We start from the raw sequence: 22,907 nt of genomic DNA, 5'->3' as shown, positions 1-22,907 counted from the left end.
AACGCTAAAAGACTGGGAACTACACTTGTGGTTACTCATGTCTCACATGAGCAATACCGCAGACCAGTCGCACCCGCGATGTTAGCTGCGTTCTACGCGTTCTCCATCTTTACCAGCATATTTTACTGCGGTGCGGTGGACAGCTGGTACACAGTTTTGGCATGGTTAAATATTTTTACAGCTGTGGCAAGGATTGATTGATCCGGAACAGCTGTAAGTCTAATGGTTCATTTTTTTATTGCATGATTTGAATTTATTAATTAATTTTTGTATGTTGTTGTAAATGTTGAATACATAATGATTTGATTTATCAAATGTAAGCTCAGGCGCGGATCCATACCAGTTTCCACCGTTGTACAGAAGTCGGTCAGATTTTTCAGAATGACTAAGAAACTAAATCCAGAACATTTCCTAAAGGAACATGGTCCTGTTCCTTTCTTGGAATTCGAAGGTACTTGTTGTTTCGGAAATCAGTCACCATTCATTCTAGATCCGCTCATGAAGCTCAGTTATGTATTTCTTTTTTTGCTCTGTGTGACTTGTAAGTGGAACCCGCCCCGCAAACAGTGTAAGCTACAAATTTACATCTATGTACATGTAGAACGAATGATGAAGTGTTAAAGTTCCTCCCGAGAGTTTTGTTATATATTGTTGTTGTTGCAGCTGTGGTTGTGCAGGTATCCGAACATAGCCAATTGCTTCGAATAATGGGATCTAGGGATCGCCGATTTTTATCGAGATCCGTTTATGGTTTTCTGAGAAGGAGCACGCAATTCGTATTTTACGAAGAAAATGTGGCCTCTTTTATACGTGAAAAATCCAACCGCGCGGGAAAAAAAAATGACACAGAAACATTTCCATTAACTAACAAGCAACCACTTACCCCTTTGTCAGATGAGCTTGTGAGCATTTTGTTGTTTTTATCTTCATGTCCGTTAACTGATCTTTTAAGCCAACTTACGTCAGGCAAATTTTCTCCCGAAAGGTACCACTAAAATGAAATCAAACAGGGCTAGTAGCTAATTGACATCCTAAACTTAAGCTGGAAGAAAAGTCGAAATAAAAAAGCTTTATATTCGTTATAATTATGTGATGAAACTTAAGTGTTCGACAAGATAATGCTTGAGACAAGGGGGCTTGAGATATGTCTTCTTGTTGTTTACCCATGCGCGTGCTTAATACTTAAAACACCCAATCAAAAATTCGCTCCCAAGTCTCTTTGTCCGCAAGAGATCTGGGAACAAGAGTCACCCAATGAGAAACATTGAAGTGACATTTTCGCGACTTACGTCATCTTGAAAGTTGAACATCTAACTAAAAGTAAATCCATAAGCAAGCTCATAGCTCGGAAGTTTTCAAATTTAAGTTTGCGTACACATAGCATTTTCCCGAAAGGCGAAACTAATGAAGCGCGCGCGAGTGCAAGCAAGGTGACGTCACAAAGGTCGCGAGTTAATTCTGCACGTCGAGAACATGAAGTCCACAAGTTCAAGACAGATGACTTTCACAGGATGTTTTATGACTCGAAATAACTGCTTGGACTGACGAGCAAAAATGGCTTTGAGTCCAAGGGCAAAACAACGATACGAGGCCGACAAACAACTCGGCTGTTTTCCGCGAAGCACGCCCGAAAACTCCAAAGAACGAGCTGATGGAAATTCCTTGAAGACTTCAAGAGATGCTTTTGAAGAGAAAGAGAAAGAGCTGAGAGAGATTCGAAATTACTGGCAGGAAGAGTACAAAAGTAAAGTGAGTGAAGTGGCAAATCTCGAAGCCGCTCTTAAAGAAGCCGTTGAATCTCGAAATAATGAGGTCGAAGAACTGACAGTGTCTTACGAAAGTGCGCTAAGTCTTCAGAATAGCGAGATTTCGCAGCTTAGGCAAACTTTAGATGAACTTATGGGAACCAAAGAAGAGATTCTCGCCTCGGCGGAAAAGTCGACAGAAAGTAAACTCCGCGCGAAAGACGCAGAATTGTTGAGGTTGAGGATCTGGCTTGAAGAGGCGAAGAAATCGAATTCCCAGGGCAGGGAAGTCTTAACTTCGTACCAAAAGAGGTTAAGACAAAAGGAAATGGAGATTGAAGAGCTTAAAATGTCGAGTAAAGAGGAAATCCAGGTTCTTGAACAGGAAGTGAGGAGATTGAAAGCGCTTTTATCGGAAGTCATAGCTGAAAAAGACCAAGACTCTGAAAACACAAAGTTCACTTTGGATAGTGTGGTAGAAGAAAAGGAAAGACAGATGAAAATGTTGAAAGAATCGTCAGATAATGTGCTGACGTTAAAGAATGACGAAAACAAACGAAAAGAGAAAGATATTAAACGCTTGAAGTGGGAGTTGGCTGGAAAAGAAACAGAAATTGAGCAATTGCAGAAGACCATTGAAAATTTACAGAATTTGATAAGTGTAACTGAAGAGGAGAAAAGTAAACTGATCGCAGCTTTGCGTACAGCTTCCGAAACGAGAAGACGTGAAATGGCAGAACTACAAGAACGTCAACAGAAGTTATTAGAAAATAAAGATAATCAGCTGATGTCATTAGAAATGCTAAGTAAGGAGCAGCAGAAACGCCATGAGATGACATTAAGAGACAAGGATCGGCAAATGGATGAATTGTCTACCAAACTGAAATGCATTGAATCACAGTTAGTTACTGAACTGTCAGAGAAAGGGTACAATGAAAACCTCAAGACGAAAATACCGTCCATGTTAACAAAGATGAGTGACCTGAAGGAAGAGAAAGGAGTTTTAGAGAAGGACGTCGAGGATTTGTTAAGAGATGTTCACGCAAAGGAAACCAAACTGAATGACATTCATAAAACGTTTGAGAGCGAATCTCAGGAAAAGCAAGTTTTGAAGCACAAATGTGACTCCTTGGCTCAAGATCTCGATAACTGGAAGTCTGCGATGAAACTAATCGAGGAAGAGAGGAACTCCCTTGAAAATGAAGTAAAACGTCTCGGAGATGAGCTGGAAAGTAAAAGCAGGACTTGTTGTGAGTTTGAGTACAAGGTTCAATCGTTGGAATCCGTTCGACAAAATTTGGAGGACGTGATTGGGCAATTACGTAAGGAAAACACAGACTTGTTCCAAGGACAAAAGAACCTGGAATTTGTTGTTCGTGAGAGGGATCAAGAACAAAATTTGCTGAAAGAAAAGTTGAACATCTCCGAAAATAAATTTGCTTTAGAAATCGAGCATAGAGCAATGAAAGAGGAAAATAACACAGCGACTCTAGAAAATCTGAGAAGCAAATATAAAGAAACTCGGCGAGAAAATGACGAACTGAAGGCTAACCTGGATGAGCGAGAGAAAGACGTGGCTAGCCTAAGTAGCTTACTAGAAAATGCAAAACAACAAGAACATAAGTTAGAGGCAGAGCTGGATCAGCTTTCTGAGGAGTTGGAGGTTCTGAACGAGAAATATATTCGAGGGAATAATGAAAAGGAGGTATTAGAGCGGTCGTTAACAAATGCTGTTACCTTGAAGGAACAAGAACTCGAAGAAATGCGACAGAATTTGGAGAAAAGTAATAACGACCATAAAAATGAGATGGAAAAACGAGAAGAGTGTTGGAACGAGGCGTTAAAAGCTAAAGACGATCTTCTCAGAGATGTAAAAAGATCCTTCGATGAACGAGTTGTCTGGAAGGAGGAAGAAATTCGACAGCTTGAAAAGTCGTTGGAAGAAACAAAAATGGAATTCCAATCAGTGAGGGAATCATTGGAAAGAAGTTTAATCCTGAAAGAAGACGAGATTTCCCTCCTAGGAAGGAAATTTAATGACAGTCTAACGGCAAAGGAAGCAAGGATTGTAGAAATCACAGCGGCAAATGAAAACATGCTTTGGAAAAGAGAGGAAATGCAGAAAGAATTGGAAGAATATAAAGTCAAGGTAGACCGAGCGACTGAGGTGGCATGCCAACAAGATTCCGATATCACCCTTACGAAAGAGAAAATAGCTCAACTGGAAGATAAGTTAGGAGAGAAAGAAGAGTTGTTGCAGAATGCCGAGAAAGAAGTCGGAGATCTCCAATCTCGCTTAAAGGAAGAGGAAGAAAATTATGTAACAGAAATTAAAGATGTCATTCAGTCGGCCGAAGTAGGATTCAAGGAACGGGAAAATGTAGCAGAAAAATTAAAGGCCATAATTCAGGAAAACGCTGTGAAGTATCGTCTGGCTTTACAGAAAAAAGACGATAAAATTAATGTCTTGAAGAACGCGTTAGAGAATTCAGACAAAGACGCGGAAGACTTACGAGTCAATTTGGCAACCCTTATTCAGGAGTCTGGTGACAGCGAAGCAAAACTAAGACATGATCTGAAGAAGCTGGAAGACGAGAGAACATCTCTAGAGGAAAGAATATCCCAGTTGACAAAAGCTTTGGAGCGGCGAGTCGAAGAGTTTAAGCTGATGGAAGGTAATATGGTGAATGCTGTGTCAGACTTTGACAAGCAACAGAAGATTAAAGACGAGGAAAAACAGAAGATTTTAGATGAGTTGGATAATGAACGAGTCAAGGTGAAGAAATTAGAAGAAGGTTATTCGTTGCTCAAATTGGAAGTAGAACGCAAAGAGAGCTTGGAAAGGCAGCTAGAAGAAACATCGAGTAATCTTTCAAAACTCCAAGACAATTTCTACCAAGTTGAGTCTTTGTTGAAGTTGGCAGAGAACAAGAAGCTTTGTGTGGAGGAAGTGAAACAAGATCTGCTTCAAGAGTTAGAGACACAGAAGCGATTTTGCGACGCGAAAGATGAGAAAATTAACGTTATGTTACAGAAGATTAAGATGCTAAGAAAGAACCACTTCGAAGCGGCACAGAAGCAAGAAAAACTTGAAGAAAATGTGGTCACTTTGCAAATTAAGTTAAATGAGAAAGAAGTGGAGATGAGTGAGTTGAGACAAGACAGGGACAACAAACAAGACGAGTTTTACCAACGTTCAGTTCTTCTTGAAGAAATGGTGCTGAAAAAAGACGACTTGGAAAAACAGATCACAACACTTGAGAGTAAGGTAGATACGCAGAAAGCAGAAATCGAAGAAGCAACAGAGAGAGAGAACGAACTCAAGGGAGCAGTTCAAGAGCTGTTAGCAAGGTTAAAGGAGAACGAATCAAACGTTAGGGCTCTTGTTTCAAATGTCAAGGACGAAAAAGCGGAGAACGAAAAACTTTGCTCAGAGTACCAGAACTTCAAAGCATCTGCAATGAAAGAGCAAGATCGCATGCACGATGAACTGGATCATTTACACAGTGAGTTAGAAAAAAACGAAGGATTGCTTTTGATTCTTAACAAAGAAAAGGAAAGTTTGTTGACCGAGCTGGGCAAGTTGAGACAATCCAAAGAAAACACGAAGACAAATTTGGAATGTCATATCAAGAGTTTAAAGAGAGAAAAAGAAAACCTGCTTGCAAAGCTCGCATCTTTGGATAAAGAAACGAAACAACGATTTGCAGAAATTTCAGAAGTCTACTCAGCCTTGAAATCCGCTGAAGTGTCTAAAGAGATTTTGGCACACGAGCTTGAAAACTTGAAGGTATCTTCCTTGGCTAAAGAAACGAGTTTGTGTGAAGCTCGGAGATCACTTGAAACTGCACAAAGGGAGAACAGCCGTTTAAAATGCGACATAAAGGGTCTGGAAACTAACTTGAACCGCGAGGTAAAAGAGAAAAATAATCTCGTGGAAAGGTTTGAAGAGTTGAAGAACTCAACTTTACAAGTGAAGCAAAATATGGAGGATGTTCTGTTGGAAAAGGAGAACGTGATTTCCAATTCTGAGAGTTTCATGCGTCAAATGAAGGAAGAAAACGAATCTCTTAGGAAACGCCTTTCCAAATGCGAAGGAGAATTAAGAGCTGACAAGAAATGTGTCGTGGCTCTTTTGGAGAGACAAAGAGCGATGACTGCCCAAATTGATTCGTTGTGTAAGGATAAAGAAATATTGAACGCTTCTCTGAAGGACATGGATCTGTTTCCAGTAAAGCTGAAGACCACAGAAGGTAAGCAAATGCTTGAAATTAGCTTAAATGAAAACAAGCAAGTAACTTCAGCATAAACTAAAGAAACGCATTGGTCGCGGTTTCTATTGTTTTGAATGGCTCGAGGTCTCGAGCGTGTGACTGGAGCACTTTCCTCTCTCGGAATTAACTGAAATAATTTCAAAAACGTTTTGTTCTAACCGCCTTCAAACCAATAATAACTACACTTGATACATCACGTCTAAACGTAGTCTTCGTGTCTTGTGACCTTCGATGTAACAAGTACTTCTACCGGTTGAAGCTCGGTTTAGACCAGGATGATGCAGCTCAGCCTCCGCCTCGTGGTGGTTCACCTGCAAAGCCCCCAATCAGGCATACGTTTGCTCTTTTGCGTATAAATAATCGGGCTGTAATTAAGTTACCCTGTTCCAGGCGTTCTGTTAGTTGGGAAACAGCGCGCAAAACGGTGCGAGAAAAATAAGGAAGGAATTTGAGGACAGAAGTGAAAGTCTTTGGTTTTTCAGCGCCGCACTCCTCAGACACTTATTTTTTTCTCTCACAATTCCTTCCCTTTGCTCCTCAACTGACAGAACGCCGGGAAGAGGTTCACGTAATAACATCAGAAGGGTGGAAACCACTATTCTGAGGAACACCTTCTGCTTATATGCCCATATACATTAAGATTCAGGAATGTACCAAGAATGCAAATAGTGTCATTTCGATTATAATTTTTCATTGTTAGAATCACTATGCAAGACGAAAGATTCGCTGAAATCACTAAAAGGACAGCTGAAAGAAAATCTGAAAGAAAAGAACTCCCTGGGAAAAACTGTTCGAGATCTCGAATCGATGAATGCCGAGGTAAAGTAGGCCACTCTAGTTAGATAGTCAATCCACCTCATTAATCGTGACATCATACTCTCTTGGTTACTATAAATAAAGTTACCTTACTTTACCTTACCTTACCTTGTGTTGTTGTTGTTGTAAGGGGTCTAAGATCCATTTAATCCACGCACATATTTGCGACCTTAATTGCATACCAGTCAATGAAAGTCCATTTTCCCTGATTCAGCCAGCAAGGGTGAACCATTTTAGTAACGCTATTTTATAATATAATTTGAATTCAGGATTCAGGAATTCGTTCTTTATGGGGAATACTCCACGATGTATTTGCAGAATTGAAACATTTTTTTAGACCTACTTTTCGGACGCTTCTGTATTACCCGTCGTGTTTTTACATGTACGGGGAGGGGGGGGGGGGGGGGAGGGGGAGGGGAGGAGGGTGCGAAGAGAACAAGAGCCTTTTCTTGGCGAAAGGGAGGGGACATTTTTCTTGCTTAAAAGGGAACAGGAGATAAGTAGACTGAGGAAGGGGTTTTTCGAATTGTTTTGCTCAAAAAAGAGCATGTACATAATTTTTTCCGCTTTTAAGCCTTGTGTTTTTTAACGAAAAGGAGAGTGTTTCTTTAACCTGCCCCTTCCCTGGATCCACGCGTATCACATATTATATATCCAGTTCATATTAATCTTAATCTTCTGATCTTAGATCCGTATATCGTTAGGTGGAAGGCCTGCCTCAGTTGTTAGCCATATATGTATACTGCCTAAGATCTAGAAACAGCTCTGCACACCTAAATACTGACAACCCCTAGGGTCATGTTGCAGCTCTCGTGAGGTCTCACATTAATGGCTCGAAACCCTTTGAGAGAGCAAACAGCAGAAACAATGCCCCTAGCCCCAAAACAATAACAGCTGCGCAACGACGACAAATAGAATTACAAGCTTACGAGAACTGCTACACCACCGAACCGCTATGACTTCTGTTAGTTATAAATAACGTAGGGTTTTTCAGTTGTACAGTCCAAATGCCTTTTTACCAGTGAAGCCAAAGTACGTTTTTTTTTCCAGTTCAAGCAACATACCTTTGCTTATTTTGTATCGTTAAACGTGTATCTCTTCCCAGATGAAGAAAACACTTGATGTACAAGCTACTGTTAAAGAAACTGAGCTGAAATTAATCAAGTAAGAGAGTATTGACTTGTCAACCATTAGACAATAGTTAATAGCAAAATACAACCCGACCTATTGAAAAGAAAAAAAAGATGATAGACATGGCGCTGCCCAGCCTTTGCGCCTGTACCTTGCCAATTTAATAACCCGTGGCCTGCTAGTTGGTATTTCAAGGAATGACACAATCTCAATTTGACCAGTGATTCTGAATGTGAAAGTTGGCGTTTTGTAATTAAGACTGAGGGAAAGCCTCGATTGCATGCTTAATTATGGAATTTCTGTTAACCTTATCCTGGTATGTAAAGTATACAAACTGTGAATGTTTCAGAATTGTGAGTGATTGCAATTTTACTCAAGACAGAACATCGCAGATTTACTACACAAGCTGTGTACTACACGCATTTTTCTGTACGCTAAAACCCAGGGACCAGAATGATACAATTAAGGATGAAAGAGTTAAGACGTTTTAGTGATTCGAGACGCTTTCATACAAGGAACAGTCCCAGTTAATAAGAAAAAATTATTTCGTCGATAGCCATACCCCCTACCCACAAACCATTACTGAAGCACGCTTTGGGGACACTATCACTTGGTTAAAGCTATAGAAAGGGGAAAAGAGGAGAAGCGCACGAAATATGAGAATTGGAGTTTTACCTTAGGTTAGTTTTGTGAGTCTGGCTCCCGAATTCCAATTTTCCGGAGCGCGATCTTTTACAGTTGCTTTCTGAAACTTTTGCAGGAATCAACTTGAGGAAAAGAACAAAGAGTTTTATGATCTCAAGGTGGCGAATACGACACAAGACATGAGCCTTAGAGACGCTCAATTTAAGATCAAGGATTTGGAAAATTCACTTAAGAACGAGATTACCTTGCATCAATCGATAGCTCGTAGGTATGAATTTTATAATTCCCACGTTATTAGGGATTAATAACTCACGAGAAAAGCTAACGAGTAACCTTTCACAGGAGCAAAATAACGTCTTCCAACGGGAAATTACAATAATAACAATTATTGGACGAGGTTGAGCAAAATACCACGATTTGTTAGCGTCGAGCAGACCAATTATTTGCTGAAGCCAAAGGCTGAGGTGGACGATTATTTTTGTCCACGCTATCTTTGTCAAATCATCAGTGATTTCGTCAGCGTTTTCAAAACACATCATTTCGCCGTCCACACTGCAACAGGAAAGAGGCATTTTCGAAATTAAGCTTAAGTGTCCACTCGATCTCTAAAGTGTAGTTTTGAAAGCCGCTCCGTTTAAGGTGACTGGAAAAACCGCTTTGGTGTAGACGGATGGCGAAACGTGTCAAAAAGCATTACACGAATTGCGCCTCTCAATGTTGGCGTTTGAGCGTACTTTGCTTAAAATCGTAATATCCTTTAAGCTGTTACCTACTCTACGAAGAAAGCCCAGTAGGGTGGTGTTATCAACGAGAAAGTTACCTAATATGTGTTTTACGCACATGCGTAACCATAAACTGAATTGATATAAATTTTCCGTGATGTTCACCGCCTTACTCTGCTATTTTTTTTCGATAAGAAGACTGGCTATAATTACAATGTACATGTTTCCAATTCTTTTGCTGACAGAAATGATCAGCTGCAGAAAGAAATCACGGTTTGGCGAGAAAGAAACAAGAATGAGATTACAACCTTGAAAAAGTCACTTGACGATGCAATTGGAAGATGGTATGATAACTTAATCAAAATGTTTGTTAATACTAAAATAGATTAGAATAAACAAAAACATTCGTTGTTCTCCTTTTCCCCTCGACCATCTCTACTAAGTGTGATGAGCTTAAATAAAAGAGCTGTTGTACTTTGTTAGGTGGAGGGGGGTGGGGGTGGTTGGGAGGTGGGGGTGTAAAACCGAGATATTCCTGTAGGTCACTCTGGAACGCAATATATCATCCTACTGCAAAGAAGTTGTTTTTTGGTTTACGCAGAGGACCCCCTCCCCTACAAAATTTCAGTAGTGCATACGAACACATTGATGCTTAAAGACCGAGAACAGCCGTAGGAAGAGTACTACGATAAAATGACGCATAATCGATCACAGTACACGCAGTACTATTCACTTCTTTCACAGAATTTTTGAAATTATCAGCAGCAAAATTTGCGTAAGAGCGGTTTTCACTGTAGGACTGTCGAAAGCAATTCACATCTGCTTCTGTTTTACATTACTACTACACTTCTTGATTGCTTTTAATATCTCGCGCCACTTTCTCATCCAATCAGAAATGAAACCAAAATCAACGCGACTCGCTCGCGCACAATTTTCCCACCCTTTTGCCGGCTGTATGGAATTTGCTTGAGCTTTGATTGGTTCACTGGATTGTCTGTGTTCTTGGTGATTGGCCATGATTACTTTGGTTTTGGTTTTTCGAAGTTAATTGAAAACTGCTCTAATTAACAAACAGCGGCAGAGCGCATACCGAAAAGTCAAGTATTCAACAAACTTAAATAAGCAGTTAACAAATGCAGCTATCTTAAACGGGTTTTCTTAAATGGTTCAGATATAAAATATCCAGCAAATTCAGCTTAAGAAATTTGTCAAGTTTGAAAACAAGAGTTTTGCATCTTTTTGACATAATTTCGCCGCCTTTTTGCAGGGAAACAAATTTACATGATAAGTGCTGTGAAACTTCAAGGGCCAACTGCATGGAAAAAATGGACAATAAGACTATTCAGAAATTGCGGGAGCTTTATTTCAAGGTATGTGCACGTTTGTTTCGGAGCAATTTTCTTCGATACATACTTCTCCCAAAACTCTGCGTTCAAGATGCAGGGATTATCACCCTAACGAAACTACATGTACATTTGGGTACCTGTTGGAGGTTATTCCTTTTGGAATTTCTGGAGATCACCCCTGTCAATAAACCACATTCGTATTCCCGTTATTGGACTGCAACTAGCTTCCTTCTGTGGCTGTTGCGGGGAGTCTTTTCAAATGCAAAGGACATTTATTCCTTTTTAATGATATTTCTCCACATGAGCCTCCATTACAAGCTAGTTCCAGTCCAAAACCGAGAATACGAATATGGTCTACCAATATGACTCTCTGGCCCCGAAGTTTTCCCTGGAGGCCCAGGGAAGGTTACTGTACGTTTGGTCGCTTTATATTACAGAAACCATAATCAAGCGATTGATACTTAAAGGAGCTACATCACAGTTTGCGCATCTCGAAAAATTTAGACTACATTTTTTCAAGTTTGTCTTTTGTAATCCGTGTCAATCTTCTCCATCCTTAACCATTCTAGTTCCTTTATGGTCTTTTATATCTTTGGTGTCTTTTTTTTTTTTTTTATCTTAGTAAATTAATATTTTCAGGTACCCTTGATTTAAAGGTAATTTTGTATGTGGCCAAAATAACTCAAAATACCGTGACTGAACTTCTTTTAGCATTTTTTGTCTTGTTTTAGGTGTCAGAACTTGAAACGCAGCTGAATCAAGAAAGAAACGATCATTTATTGTCACTGGCGCAAGTCCGAGAAGAAGGACGAAGATATCGGACAGGAGAGCTGCGAACAGAATGAGTAACTGAACTGTTAAATTGTTTATTTATTTGCAAGTCTTCTTACTTCAACTATTAAAAGATCGCTCTTCCCTTTTTACAAACAGTGACTACCTTTCTTCTTCTTGAAGAAATTCTTGTATGTTTGTATGTCTGTTTACAACTGATATAACGATTTACAATTTATACTTATTAACTACAGATTCAACTTTTCATGAGTATTTCTTAACTAGCCAAGCGTTCTATGCAAAGTACGTGTTGAAATTCAGATCTGACATGCGGGGAAACTTTTTCTTGACGCTCTTCTTAAGTTCTTTGCTTTTTTACTTATCATCAATCTGCATATTTCATGAAAGGTTCTTTTTTTTTCAAGAATTACATTTATGTGTTTATGCACATTAAATAAAGTCCTTAAATTCAGTTATTGGTGTGCGCTCTAAGTATTTGCTTTACTTTCTTCTGGTAAGTGGTTTGTGTAGATTCTTCATCTGAGATCGTTTCAAAGAAAAGAATGATCAGGAAATCCTAAGATTGAACGTGTTTATATTTGTGACCTCTACTCCACCCTCCAAATTATAAGAAAGTTCATTCACTCATCTATTTAATCACTCAATCAGTCCGTCTGTCAGTCCGTCCCTCAATCCATCAGTCCGTCCGTCAGTTCGCCCGTCCACCCGTCCACCCGTCAGTCAGCCAGTCAGCCAGCCAGTCAGTCAGTCAGTCAGTCAGTCAGTCAGTCAGTCAGTCAGTCAGTCAGTCAGTCAGTCAGTCAGTCAGTCAGTCAGTCAGTCGGCCAGCCAGCCAGCCAGTCAGTCAGCCAGTCGCCCAATTTGCTTAATCTCAAACTCAATTTGCGACTGACTTTTAGTTATATGTAGCCGTTTGAGTTGGTATTTTTATTTTTGGTGTAAACAGTTTTGAAAAAAGACCCCCTTGCGAACTTCACCCAGAATAATTATCCCTTGCTCGTCCCTTTCCTTCACCTCCCCCTCTCCCACCCTATTCTCGTAAAGTATACCCAAAAAGTAGACCTTTTAAAAACAAATATCAGCCAGTCTTATGTTCAGATTTTTGCGGCATCATTTGTTTTGATAACAAAAAGAACAAGCTAACAATGCATCAAAGTGAAACGAAATTAAGACTGAACGACAACTGTGTTACAGTGGCTTTAGTTAGGTACGTGCCTAAAGTCCAATGGAAACAAAAAACATATACTCACTAACGACAAAAAATTATTGCTTGGACAGTCAGTTACGAAATGCAGTCATCATTTATTATCAACCAAGTTCTTCAACTGAAAAGACAAATCAATACCCAGATTTAAATTGTAGTTATCTCGCGATAAGATCAGGTTTAACAAATCCCTTCGATTCAAATGCTCATACTAGTTTGCCAACAACAGCTAATTTGACCGCCGTATGTTCCTAAAGACGTGAAAACGTTTTTTGGAAATAGGTTTGCTTTGGGTTTGTCTATGGAGAATTAAATAATAATTTTATTATTGCAATAATTTATTTTAATTAATCAAGTAATCAATTAATTAATTAATTAATGTGATTATTACCTTTCCATCCCCTTCATTGACCCCGGATTCGTTGACCTGAAAGGAACCAGAATTAAACGAGCCCCCTCCCCCTGCGGCTCCTGACGTCTTAGTACCGATGACACCACCACCCGAATATCCCCCACCCCCACCCCCATGAGTCATACCAAAGCCTCCCCCTCCAAATCCTCCATTTGCTGCAGCATGGGAGCCTCCTGTAGCACCGGAAAGCAAACTTCTCGCTGGGGTCCCGCCGACATTAAGACTGTCACCATCCCCTTTATATCCTGCCCCCGAACTCGCTTTGATATCTGCAGAATCAAACGTCTTATTCAGTGGGTTATATCGCATTCCTCCAATTCCATTGAACCCACCGTGGCGTGTACCATTTTCAGTAGCTTGCCCCGGGTCGCCGTCCTCATACCCGGACTTTGCCAGTCCCCCTCCTCCTCCTCCTCCGGCAATGACAATCTTCGTACTGTCGTAAAAAGTAACAAACGTGCCTCCACCCCCTCCGCCAGGCCGTTGCTCGAAGGTAAGGACCGGGAGACCCCGCTGGCCAACGACAATGACCAGCGTTGTTTCCTTAGTGAAGTAGAAAGTTCCTTTTATCCTCGCACCCAGTCCTCCAAGTTTCCATCCCACACAACCTTGGCACGTTCCATTACCTCCGGAGGCACCAAAGGCCTCTATAGTATAGGTCCCGGTGAAAGGGACCTTCCAGAGTTGCTTTCCCTTGGAGATGTCTACCTTTCCTTCCAGATTGGTGCCTTTGTAGCCAACGAGCTGTGATACCGTTGGTCCATCTATACCTTTTGCCTCCAGTGTCGTAAATATATATTGTTTAATTTTAACGTCAATGAACTCTCCGTAAATATATCCTTGGGCTTGAGTAGGTTTTACTTCTCGGTTGTTTTGGCACCTCTGGTTATTAAGCTGACATAAACCATCAACGTCGACATCTGAGTTTTGTCTAAAGTTGAACGAGAGACAGTCTGCATTGGATATACAAAGCTGCGAGCATACTGTAATTCCTTTGGTCATGTGACTGGCTATCACGTGCCCAAACAACGCATAGTTCTCTTGAATGGCAATCAAAGACGAAGCGCGGACGTCGGAGTGAGTCAAAGCCAGTGAGAATGGAGCAAACACCGAAGCAAGGATTATGTGAAGTATTACTTGATAGCTGAAAAAAGTTTAATATGATTTAGTTATTAAATTGCGTTTTTTCTTTGGTTCCAAGAAAACAGGAAGTGAATAGAAATTTATCTGATTCAGATTCAAACTGAGAATGAAGCAGAGAGAGTAACAGCTAGGGCGTTATTTCTGCTCTGCAGAAATCCTAAAATCAGAATAGTGCCAACATTTCCCTTAAAGTGCCCGTAACGTCAAAATTGTTATTTTCCCATCTGATCCTATATTTCATTCCAAGGACTGGAATCTGGGCGAAGAAAATTTGGCATTTCTTTCCAAATCGTTCAGTTCGAAGACTACTCGACTTTTGGACATCACAATTATATTTAACCTGTTTTGTTTTGCATACAATTAATTATACATTCTATATAGGATTACATTCGAAAACAGTTGACTATTGCATGCGTTGACATTTTCTACAAACAGCATCAAGTTATTAAAAACTTGGGACTAGGGGGATCATTTTGAACATCAAAATTCCAAACTTTTGATGAAGTATATTATATTTCACTCCATTTCAAGGCTTCTGCTATGTATGGATCAGTGGAAATTCTTCACCAATCCTTTAATTAGTGGCATTTCTGAATATCGCGTTGCTTTTTTCACATTGTAAAATGAAAGAACTCCGGTTACGCTCTAAACTCTTTAAGTGCGTATAAAAATTGAATGCAAATGTATTTTGTATTACATTGATCAAAACAACAAATCCGGTACGAAAAGCTGTTTTTTTTTTAAATATCCGTCATCAGAAAAATCAAGTTAAAGCTGTTAATTAAACTTGCTGTAAGTCTTCAGACTAAAAATTCAGTAGAAGGCTTGAGGAATTTTAGAAACGTTTTCTCGCAGATGCAACGCTTCGCCAAGCACGCCCCTAGCTATTATCTTATACAATGACATGCGTGATATTTGGTCCGTTGTCGACACCATTTACTCTTAGAATCTCAACACCTGAACACTGCATGAGAAAGCCTTTTGACACTACCCATAGCGTTGTTGCATTGAAAACCATTCGTTATGAGAAAATAGACAAACAAACAATCTCTACAGTCGTGGAATTTCGATTTTTTGAACCGTGCTTGAAAACCTGGATTATTCGCAGTAATTGTTTGCTCACTGGGCAGAAATGCTAGGAGAAAATGTATCTTCCATATTTTGAACACTGCGAACTTTAGAACCATTCTTGACTTATTTTTTGGTAAAAAAAAAAAAATACCTCTTAGTCGGCGCGTCGGGTATGTTATGGGTCAATGGGTGAGTGAGTGAGTGAGTGAGAGATGTATGTATGTCACCCCAATCAGATTGGATCTACTAACATAGGCACCCAAGGCGTCCAAGAGTTATTTTTTGCGTGAAGTGTCGGAGATAGGAGCATTCGTGGTACAGTAATGATTTGGTTAATTTGACAAGTTTTTTGGCTGCGATGTTACATCGGTCACGGTAAGATAGCTAAATAGTAAGCCATAAAATGTTTGACTGAACAAACTACAATAATTTGACAGGTCTCCGTCTTTTCTATCAGGCAATTTAATTCGTTCTTTGATACAACCCGTACTGTGATCGGTGTGACACGCGCAAATGCGTAACTCCCTCACTAACCGATCACATAACCCTTCCAACCCCCATGAGGAATTTTTGCTCAAAAATACTCAAGTTAATTTAGAGACTTTTTCGCATTTTATACGAGTCGTAAGTTTATCTTTTTACACAACTTCACTGAAAATAAAAAGAAAGAGAAAAAAACCTCTGACGCGTTGAAAGTCTGATTTAATTAAATTGTACTTTAACTTGGTACCGCGCAGTCTTCAAAAAACATTTGAACAGTTTCCATACTTTTTACCGGACTGAAATGAATGTCATCAAATAAAACTATTAAACTGCTACTGCAGAAACGTAAAAACCGTCCAGAAATGAAAGCTTCTTTTTTGCTTAATATCCTGGAAACAATGGGCGATAACTTGTCAGCTCTTATTGAATTCACTCCCATATAAAAAACAGAAGTGTTAAGTTACCATTTGTTACTAAAGATAGCAAACATCTCGTGGGAAAGAGTGGTGACGATTCGTCCGCTCTAATTGAATTTACTCCCTTGTGAAAAGCAAGAGTGTCAAATTACACTTTGTAATTAAAAAACAAAAATATCTCGTTATATTTGCATGCAACAAGAACAAAACAATCGTTACCCGCACTTGCTATTGTAAACGCTAGAACTGTTTCAAATCTGAAGTCTCGTCCCCTCTAAAACATGTCCTAAGAACTAGACGCGACGATTCGTGACCTCTAATTAAATTTACTCCTTGTCAAAAACAAAAATATCAAGTTACCTTTGTAACTAAAAATAAAAATATCTCGTTGCATTTGCATACTACTAACTCACGAACTGTTTCAAACCTCAAGGCTCATCTCGTTCATTAATATTTAACTAAACTCCTCAGCCTAACCCACAGAAAATGTCGAAGTAAACCCAAATATGAATACTTACTCCTCTTTTATAAATATGGCCGTTCTGAACTCTATCGGGATCAAATCTTCTCACATACCATTTACCTTTACAACAAGAAATTTGATTGGCTGTTTATAGAAGATCCAATCTGATTGGTGTGACATACATACATCTCTCACTCACTCACTCACTCATCCATTGACCCATCCATAACATACCCAACGCGCCGACTAAGAGGTATTTTTTTTACAAAAAAATAACTCAATAAACAGCCAGTCAAATTTCTTGCTGTGAAGGTAAATAGTATGTGAGGAGATTTGATCCCGATACAGTTCAGAACGGCCATATTTATTCCTTTATAAAAGAGGAGGAATTATTCATGTATTGGGCTTATTTCGACATCTTCTGAGGCGAGGATTTTGTGGGCGGGTTTGATGAACATTTGCAATTGGATAATCAGTCAAAGAAACATAGTGTTTGGCATATAACTACGAGCATACAATGAAGGGTGAGCTTTACCCATTAGATAAAGTTTTCAATTGAATGAGTCAGCCGCTCTTCTACTAGGTTTAAGATTTGAATGATAAGAACAATTGTATTTTAGGGGAGCGGAATGCACTACTGGGAATTTGATGAGGTTGCGACCAGGTTCAAATCGTTTGCATGTTGTATTGAAACCTAAATATTGCTGCAGAGTTCGTATGGTAAGTGTTCCGGGCGTGTAGTCAATGTCAGCATTCATTGACAAGTTTCACTGTGAAAAGCGAAGAGACTACGATTAATTTGGTCAGCAGAACAAAAAGATATTTTTCTGTGACGATTTTACAATTATAATGGTTCTTGTTTACCACTGGAATGAGAAGATACGTTTGAAATGAAACTAAATCTTTTCTCTTCAATGTTATCAGGGTTTTCGCTTTTTCACATTAATAGCCAGCACGAATTGCAGTAGGAGAAAAAGGAAATTGTTTTCGTTCATGATAACTTTAGTGAGGTATATGAAGTCTTGGACGTTTTATCGTATTAACTGACAAGGACTTTGGTAATTGAAAAATAAAGAATGACGTGTATGTTGCCAGTTTGTGGTTTTTAGTCCGGTTTGGAGCGGAGTGTGAAAGTTAGATACATACATTGGGTTGTTTTAGAGTGCATAATGTTCAGTGTAATGGTGGCTAGTTATGAACGAGATGAGTCTTGAGTTTTGAAGCAGTTCGTGAGTTAGTAATATGCAAATGGCACAAGATATTTTTATTTTTAATTACAAAGGGTAACTTGATACTTTTGTTTTTCACAAGGAGTAAATTCAATTAGAGCTGACAAATCGTCACCACTTTTTCCCACGAGATGTTTGCTATTTTTAGTTACAAATGGTAACTTGACACTTTCGTTTTTCACAAGGGAGTAAATTCAATTAGAGCTGACGAATCGTCACCACTTGTCCCCATGAAATGTTTAGACAAACAAACAAGATATTGCTAATGTTAGTTACAAATGGTAACTTAACAGTTGTTTTTTTTACATGGGAGTAAATTCAATTAGAGCTGACAACTTATCGCCTCCTATTTCCAGGATATTAAACAAAAAAGAAGTTAACATCTTCGGACAGTTTTTAAGTTAGCAGTTAGCAGTTCATGAGTTAGTAGTAGGCAAATGGCACGAGATATTTTATTTTTAATTACAAAGGGTAACTTGATACTTTTGTTTTTCACAAGGAGTTAATTCAATTAGAGGTCACGAATCGTCGGTTCTAGTTCTTAGGACATGTTTTAGAGGAGACGAGACTATTTAGATTTGAAGCAGTTCCGACGTTTACAATAGTAAGTGCAGGTAACGATTATTTTGTTCTTATTGCATGCAAATATGACGAGATATTTTTATTTTTTAGTTACAATGGGTAATTTGACACTCTTGTTTTTCACAAGGTAGTAAATTCAATTAGAGCTGACGAATCGTCACCACTTGTTCCCACGAGATGTTTGCTATTTTTAGTTACAAATGGTAACTCGACACTTCTGTTTTTTCATATGGGAGTAAATTCAATTAGAGCTTACAAGTTATCGGCTATTGTTCCCAGGATGTTAAATAAAACTTGAAGAAGCTTTCATTTCTAGAGTGTTTTTACGTTTCTGCAGTAGCAGTTTAATAGTTTTATTTGATGACATTCATTTTAGTCCGATATTTTTAAAGGTAAAAAGTATGAAAACTGTTCAAATGTTCTTTGAAGACTGCGTGGCGTCAAGTTAAAGTGCATTTAATTAAATCAGACTTTCAACGTGTCAGAAAGGTTTTTTCCTTTCTTTCTATTTTCAGTTTTCTATTTTCTATTTTCTGGGAATTTATGATGTACATGCGATGTTACATCGGTCATGGTAAGATAGCTAAAATAGTAAGCCATAAAATGTTTGACTGAACAAACTACAGTAATCTGACACGTCTCCAGATTAATGTAGATACCATCTTATTTTCTAACAGGCAATTTGATTCGTTCTTTCATACAACCCGCACTGTGATTGGTGTGGCACGCGCACATGCATAACTCCCTCACTCACCGATCATATAACCCTTCCAACCCCCAAGAGGAATTTTTGCTCAAAAATACTCAAGTTAATTTAGAGACTTTTTCGCATTTTATACGAGTCGTAAGTTTACCTTTTTACACAACACAACACAAACACAACTTCACCGAAAATAAAAAGAAAGAGAAAAAAACCTCTGACACGTTGAAAGTCTAATTTAATTAAATTGCACTTTAACTTGGTGCCACGCAGTCTTCAAAGAACATTTGAACAGTTTTCATACTTTTACCTTTAAAAATATCGGACTGAAATGAATGTCATCAAATAAAACTGTTAAACTGCTACTGCAGAGACGTAAAAACCGTCCAGAAACGAAAGCTTCTTTTTTGTTTAACATCCTGGAAACAATAGCTGATAACTTGTCAGCTCTAATTGAATTCACTCCCATATAAAAAACAAAAGTGTTAAGTTACCATTTGTTACTAAAGATAGCAAACATCTCGTGGGAAGAGTGGTGACGATTCGTCCGCTCTAATTGAATTTACTCCCTTGTGAAAAGCAAGAGTGTCAAATTACACTTTGTAATTAAAAAACAAAAATATCTCGTTATATTTGCATGCAACAAGAACAAAACAATCGTTACCCGCACTTACTATTGCAAACGTTAGAACTGTTTCAAATCTGAAGTCTCGTCCCCTCTAAAACATGTCCTAAGAACTAGACGCGACGATTCGTGACCTCTAATTGAATTTACTCCCTGTCAAAAACAAAAGTATCAAGTTACCTTTGTCACTAAAAATAAAAATATCTCGTTGCATTTGCATACTACTAACTCACGAACTGTTTCAAACCTCAAGGCTCATCTCGTTCATCTAACTAAAATCCTCAGCCTAACCCACAGAAAATGTCGAAGTAAACACAATATATGAATACTTCCTCCTCTTTTATAGAAGAATAAATATGGCCGTTATGAACTCTATCGGGATCAAATCTTCTCACATACCATTTACCTTTACAACAAGAAATTTGATTGGCTGTTTATAGAAGATCGAATCTGATTGGTGTGACATACATACATCTCTCACTCACTCACTCACTCATTCACTCACTCACTCACTCACTCACTCACCCATTGACCAGTCCATAACATACCCGACGCGCCGACTAAGAGCTATTTATTTTACAAAAAAATAACTCAAAAATTAAACTCTTAGAATTAAAGTAAAGCTTTCGTCGAAAATTGCACCCAGCAAAAATTTCTTCTTTGATAAAATGTATTCTTCACTTGAAAGCTTTAACTGCAAAATAATAATAATAATAATAATAATAATAATAATAATAATAATAATAAAAATAGCAAAACAAAGCATTACGTCTGGTTTCAACTGAGGTTAAAGATCAAGAACGAAGCTCAGAAAGTAGTATAGTTGTAATGCGAAACTCCATTTGAAAGAATTAGCTTGATTCAAGAATTTTGGTTGGTTCCATTCCCCAGTGTTCGCTAATAGATACGTGAAAAAATGCGACCTGTGTCCTCTGATGAAATAGCCATTATAAATTCCCAGTTTGTTTCTTGCTGTACATCACAACCAAAAATACTTGTCAAATTAACCAAATCGTTACTGTAAACAGCTCCATGAATGCTCCTATCTCCGACACTTCACACAAAAAAATAACTCTTGCACGCCTTGCGTGCCTATGTTCAGTTCTAGATGGTTCGAGAATTTGGGATTGTACTGTAATTTTTTTTAGCAGGAAATTGTTGGGACTGCATCTGGAAATTTTTGGTTTTGTGCTCAAAAACAAAAAATAATGTTAAAGTTAAGTACGTACCCAATCTAAGGCGGAACTTTGGCGTGAAACATTCGGGTTCCATCCATAATCACCGACGTAGTTCTTCACTGTACGCCAGAAGATGGCGTAAGTTATTTGCTCGATTTAATTTTAATTATTGTAGTGGGTTAACTCTTACAAGTGATATTTGAACTGAATTAATTCAATTCTATGATTTTCAGATTTGTCTTCCCGAACCGACATTTAAAGTTTTGGGGGGTTTAGTTTCCAGAGATGTGTCAGAAAAATGATAACACATTTCAACTAGTGTCAAAAATTAAACTCTTAGGATTAAAGTAAAGCTTTAGTCGAAAATTGCACCCAGCAAAAATTTCTTCTTTGATAAAATGTATTCTTCACTCGAAAGCTTTAAATGCAAAAAAATAAATGAATAAATAATAATAATAATAATAATAATAATAATAATAATAATAATAATAATAAAAATAGCAAAACAAAGCATTACGTCTGGTTTCAACTGAGGTTAAAGATCAAGAATGAAACTCGGAAAGTAGTGTAGGTGTAATGTGAAACTCCATTTGAAAGAATTAGCTTGATTCAAGAATTTTGGCTGGTTCCATTCCCCAGTGTTCGCTAACATATATCTGAAAAAATGCGACCTGTGTCCCCTGATGAAATAGCCTGGTCTACCATTGTTTCTTTTTATTCTCAGTCTCACATTTCCGGGTCGTCATTATCGAAAATAAAGAAATTTTTCGGCGAATGTGCCATTTGTCTCTTTGTTGACTTAAGTAAAACCGGTCGCTAGGAAATGTCGTATTTTCTAACTTATACCATTTGTAATCCGAAGGATAATTATAAAATTGTTTCTATGTAAAGAGACTATACAAGGTCTTACATGCTATGGAAAAACTTTTTTATCGAGTTTGTTCAGTTTCCATTGTATTTTGCTTTAATTGGAACATTTTTTTTTTCAGCGTTAAGCATGGTTGTGTTCGACGGATTTTCCGGTTAATCTTGGCAGATGAACACGGCCTAGATCTATATTTTAAAGCGTTGTTTTGATCCTTACTTCTGAAATATATCGCTCTTTTTAAAAACTGATTAAAATGGCAAAGATCATCTCTTACCTTTTGGGTTCAGTTGTAACCATTCCGTTCATCATTTTTCGAAACATTCCAAGCTACAATAGATTCAGTTTTATCGTCGTTTAACTGCCTGCCAGAAAGTCAATGGCAATCTGACAATGCTTAAAAATAATAATATCACAAGGAAATGTAATTTAGAAATCTTTCCGCCTCCACTAATAAAAAGTAATGTTTGCTCGAATGCATTAGAGCCCTAAACACACGTAAACTAACTTGTCAATCACTAAACAGAATGGTGTTAGATTTTATGCTGTTCTTTGACGTTCACCTGCCTTTATGTTTTACTAATAATTTGAATTTTGAGCTCGTACTTGAGGTTTCCTTTAAACCTAATTGATTTAAACAGGAAGTACGGAAAATATATATTTAAATATATGATTTTCTAATCTAATTTGCCCGTCTCTTGTTAGTTGAGCGAAGAAAGTAACTTTGACTGAAGTTTATTTAGCCGTAGTTACATGTCGTCCTGGTCTTTCGGTTATTTCCCGATGGTCGACTGAATTTTGAAACTGCCGGGTTAGTGTACTAAGCTTTCGGTGAGTGTGCAAATATGTTTGTTTTTCCACATTGCAGAATGAACGAAGACGCGTGCTTAGAAAAGGAGGGATGGCCTGGACCGAAAGTATCGGCGTAAGAGCTAATGGATACTTCTTTTTTTTTTTTTTTTTTTTGGAGTAAAAAGGGGAGGGGGGGAGGGGGGAGGAGCACACAAAGTATGGCGAAAAAAAACTTAAAGAGGAACTACTCAATATTAATATTGCAGTGCAATA

The 22,907-nt window shown here is 38.3% G+C and overlaps 2 protein-coding genes across 2 annotated transcripts; one reads left to right on the top strand and one right to left on the bottom strand.

The window, feature by feature from the left end:
• The first annotated feature begins 255 nt into the window (after positions 1 to 255).
• LOC110058402 (uncharacterized) lies at positions 256 to 11,922 on the top strand. The gene is made up of 7 exons (XM_089280596.1): positions 256 to 5,998; positions 6,720 to 6,838; positions 7,941 to 7,999; positions 8,727 to 8,879; positions 9,579 to 9,677; positions 10,601 to 10,703; positions 11,411 to 11,922. The coding sequence occupies exons 1-7, from the start codon at positions 1,555 to 1,557 to the stop codon at positions 11,522 to 11,524; spliced, it is 5,091 nt and encodes a 1,696-aa protein (XP_089136722.1). The 5' UTR covers positions 256 to 1,554; the 3' UTR covers positions 11,525 to 11,922.
• Positions 11,530 to 22,324, bottom strand: LOC110058401 (uncharacterized). Its single transcript, XM_020765052.2, has 2 exons — positions 22,120 to 22,324; positions 11,530 to 14,231 (listed from the first exon to the last, which is right to left on the bottom strand). The coding sequence occupies exons 1-2, from the start codon at positions 22,164 to 22,166 to the stop codon at positions 13,043 to 13,045; spliced, it is 1,236 nt and encodes a 411-aa protein (XP_020620711.2). The 5' UTR covers positions 22,167 to 22,324; the 3' UTR covers positions 11,530 to 13,042.
• Between the last annotated feature and the right edge of the window lie 583 nt (positions 22,325 to 22,907).

This window comes from Orbicella faveolata, unplaced genomic scaffold (genome assembly GCF_042242905.1).
Source record: "Orbicella faveolata isolate gen_17 unplaced genomic scaffold, um_ofav_v1 contig_47, whole genome shotgun sequence".
NCBI classification, from domain to species: Eukaryota; Metazoa; Cnidaria; class Anthozoa; order Scleractinia; family Merulinidae; genus Orbicella; species Orbicella faveolata.
Note: the sequence above shows the minus strand (reverse complement) of the source record. Positions and strands in the feature narration are given on the sequence as shown.

What these genes read in the sequence shown, in the direction of transcription:
- LOC110058402 (XM_089280596.1), top strand. Translation starts at nt 1,555, where the DNA reads ATGGCTTTGAGTCCAAGGGCAAAACAACGATACGAGGCCGACAAACAA. An exon ending in AAAGCTGAAGACCACAGAAG is followed by an intron (nt 5,999 to 6,719) that starts GTAAGCAAATGC and finishes TTTCATTGTTAG; the next exon opens with AATCACTATGCAAGACGAAA. An exon ending in TGCGGGAGCTTTATTTCAAG is followed by an intron (nt 10,704 to 11,410) that starts GTATGTGCACGT and finishes GTCTTGTTTTAG; the next exon opens with GTGTCAGAACTTGAAACGCA.
- LOC110058401 (XM_020765052.2), bottom strand. Translation starts at nt 22,166, where the DNA reads ATGTTTCGAAAAATGATGAACGGAATGGTTACAACTGAACCCAAAAG. An exon ending in GTTACAACTGAACCCAAAAG is followed by an intron (nt 14,232 to 22,119) that starts GTAAGAGATGAT and finishes AACTTTTTTCAG; the next exon opens with CTATCAAGTAATACTTCACA.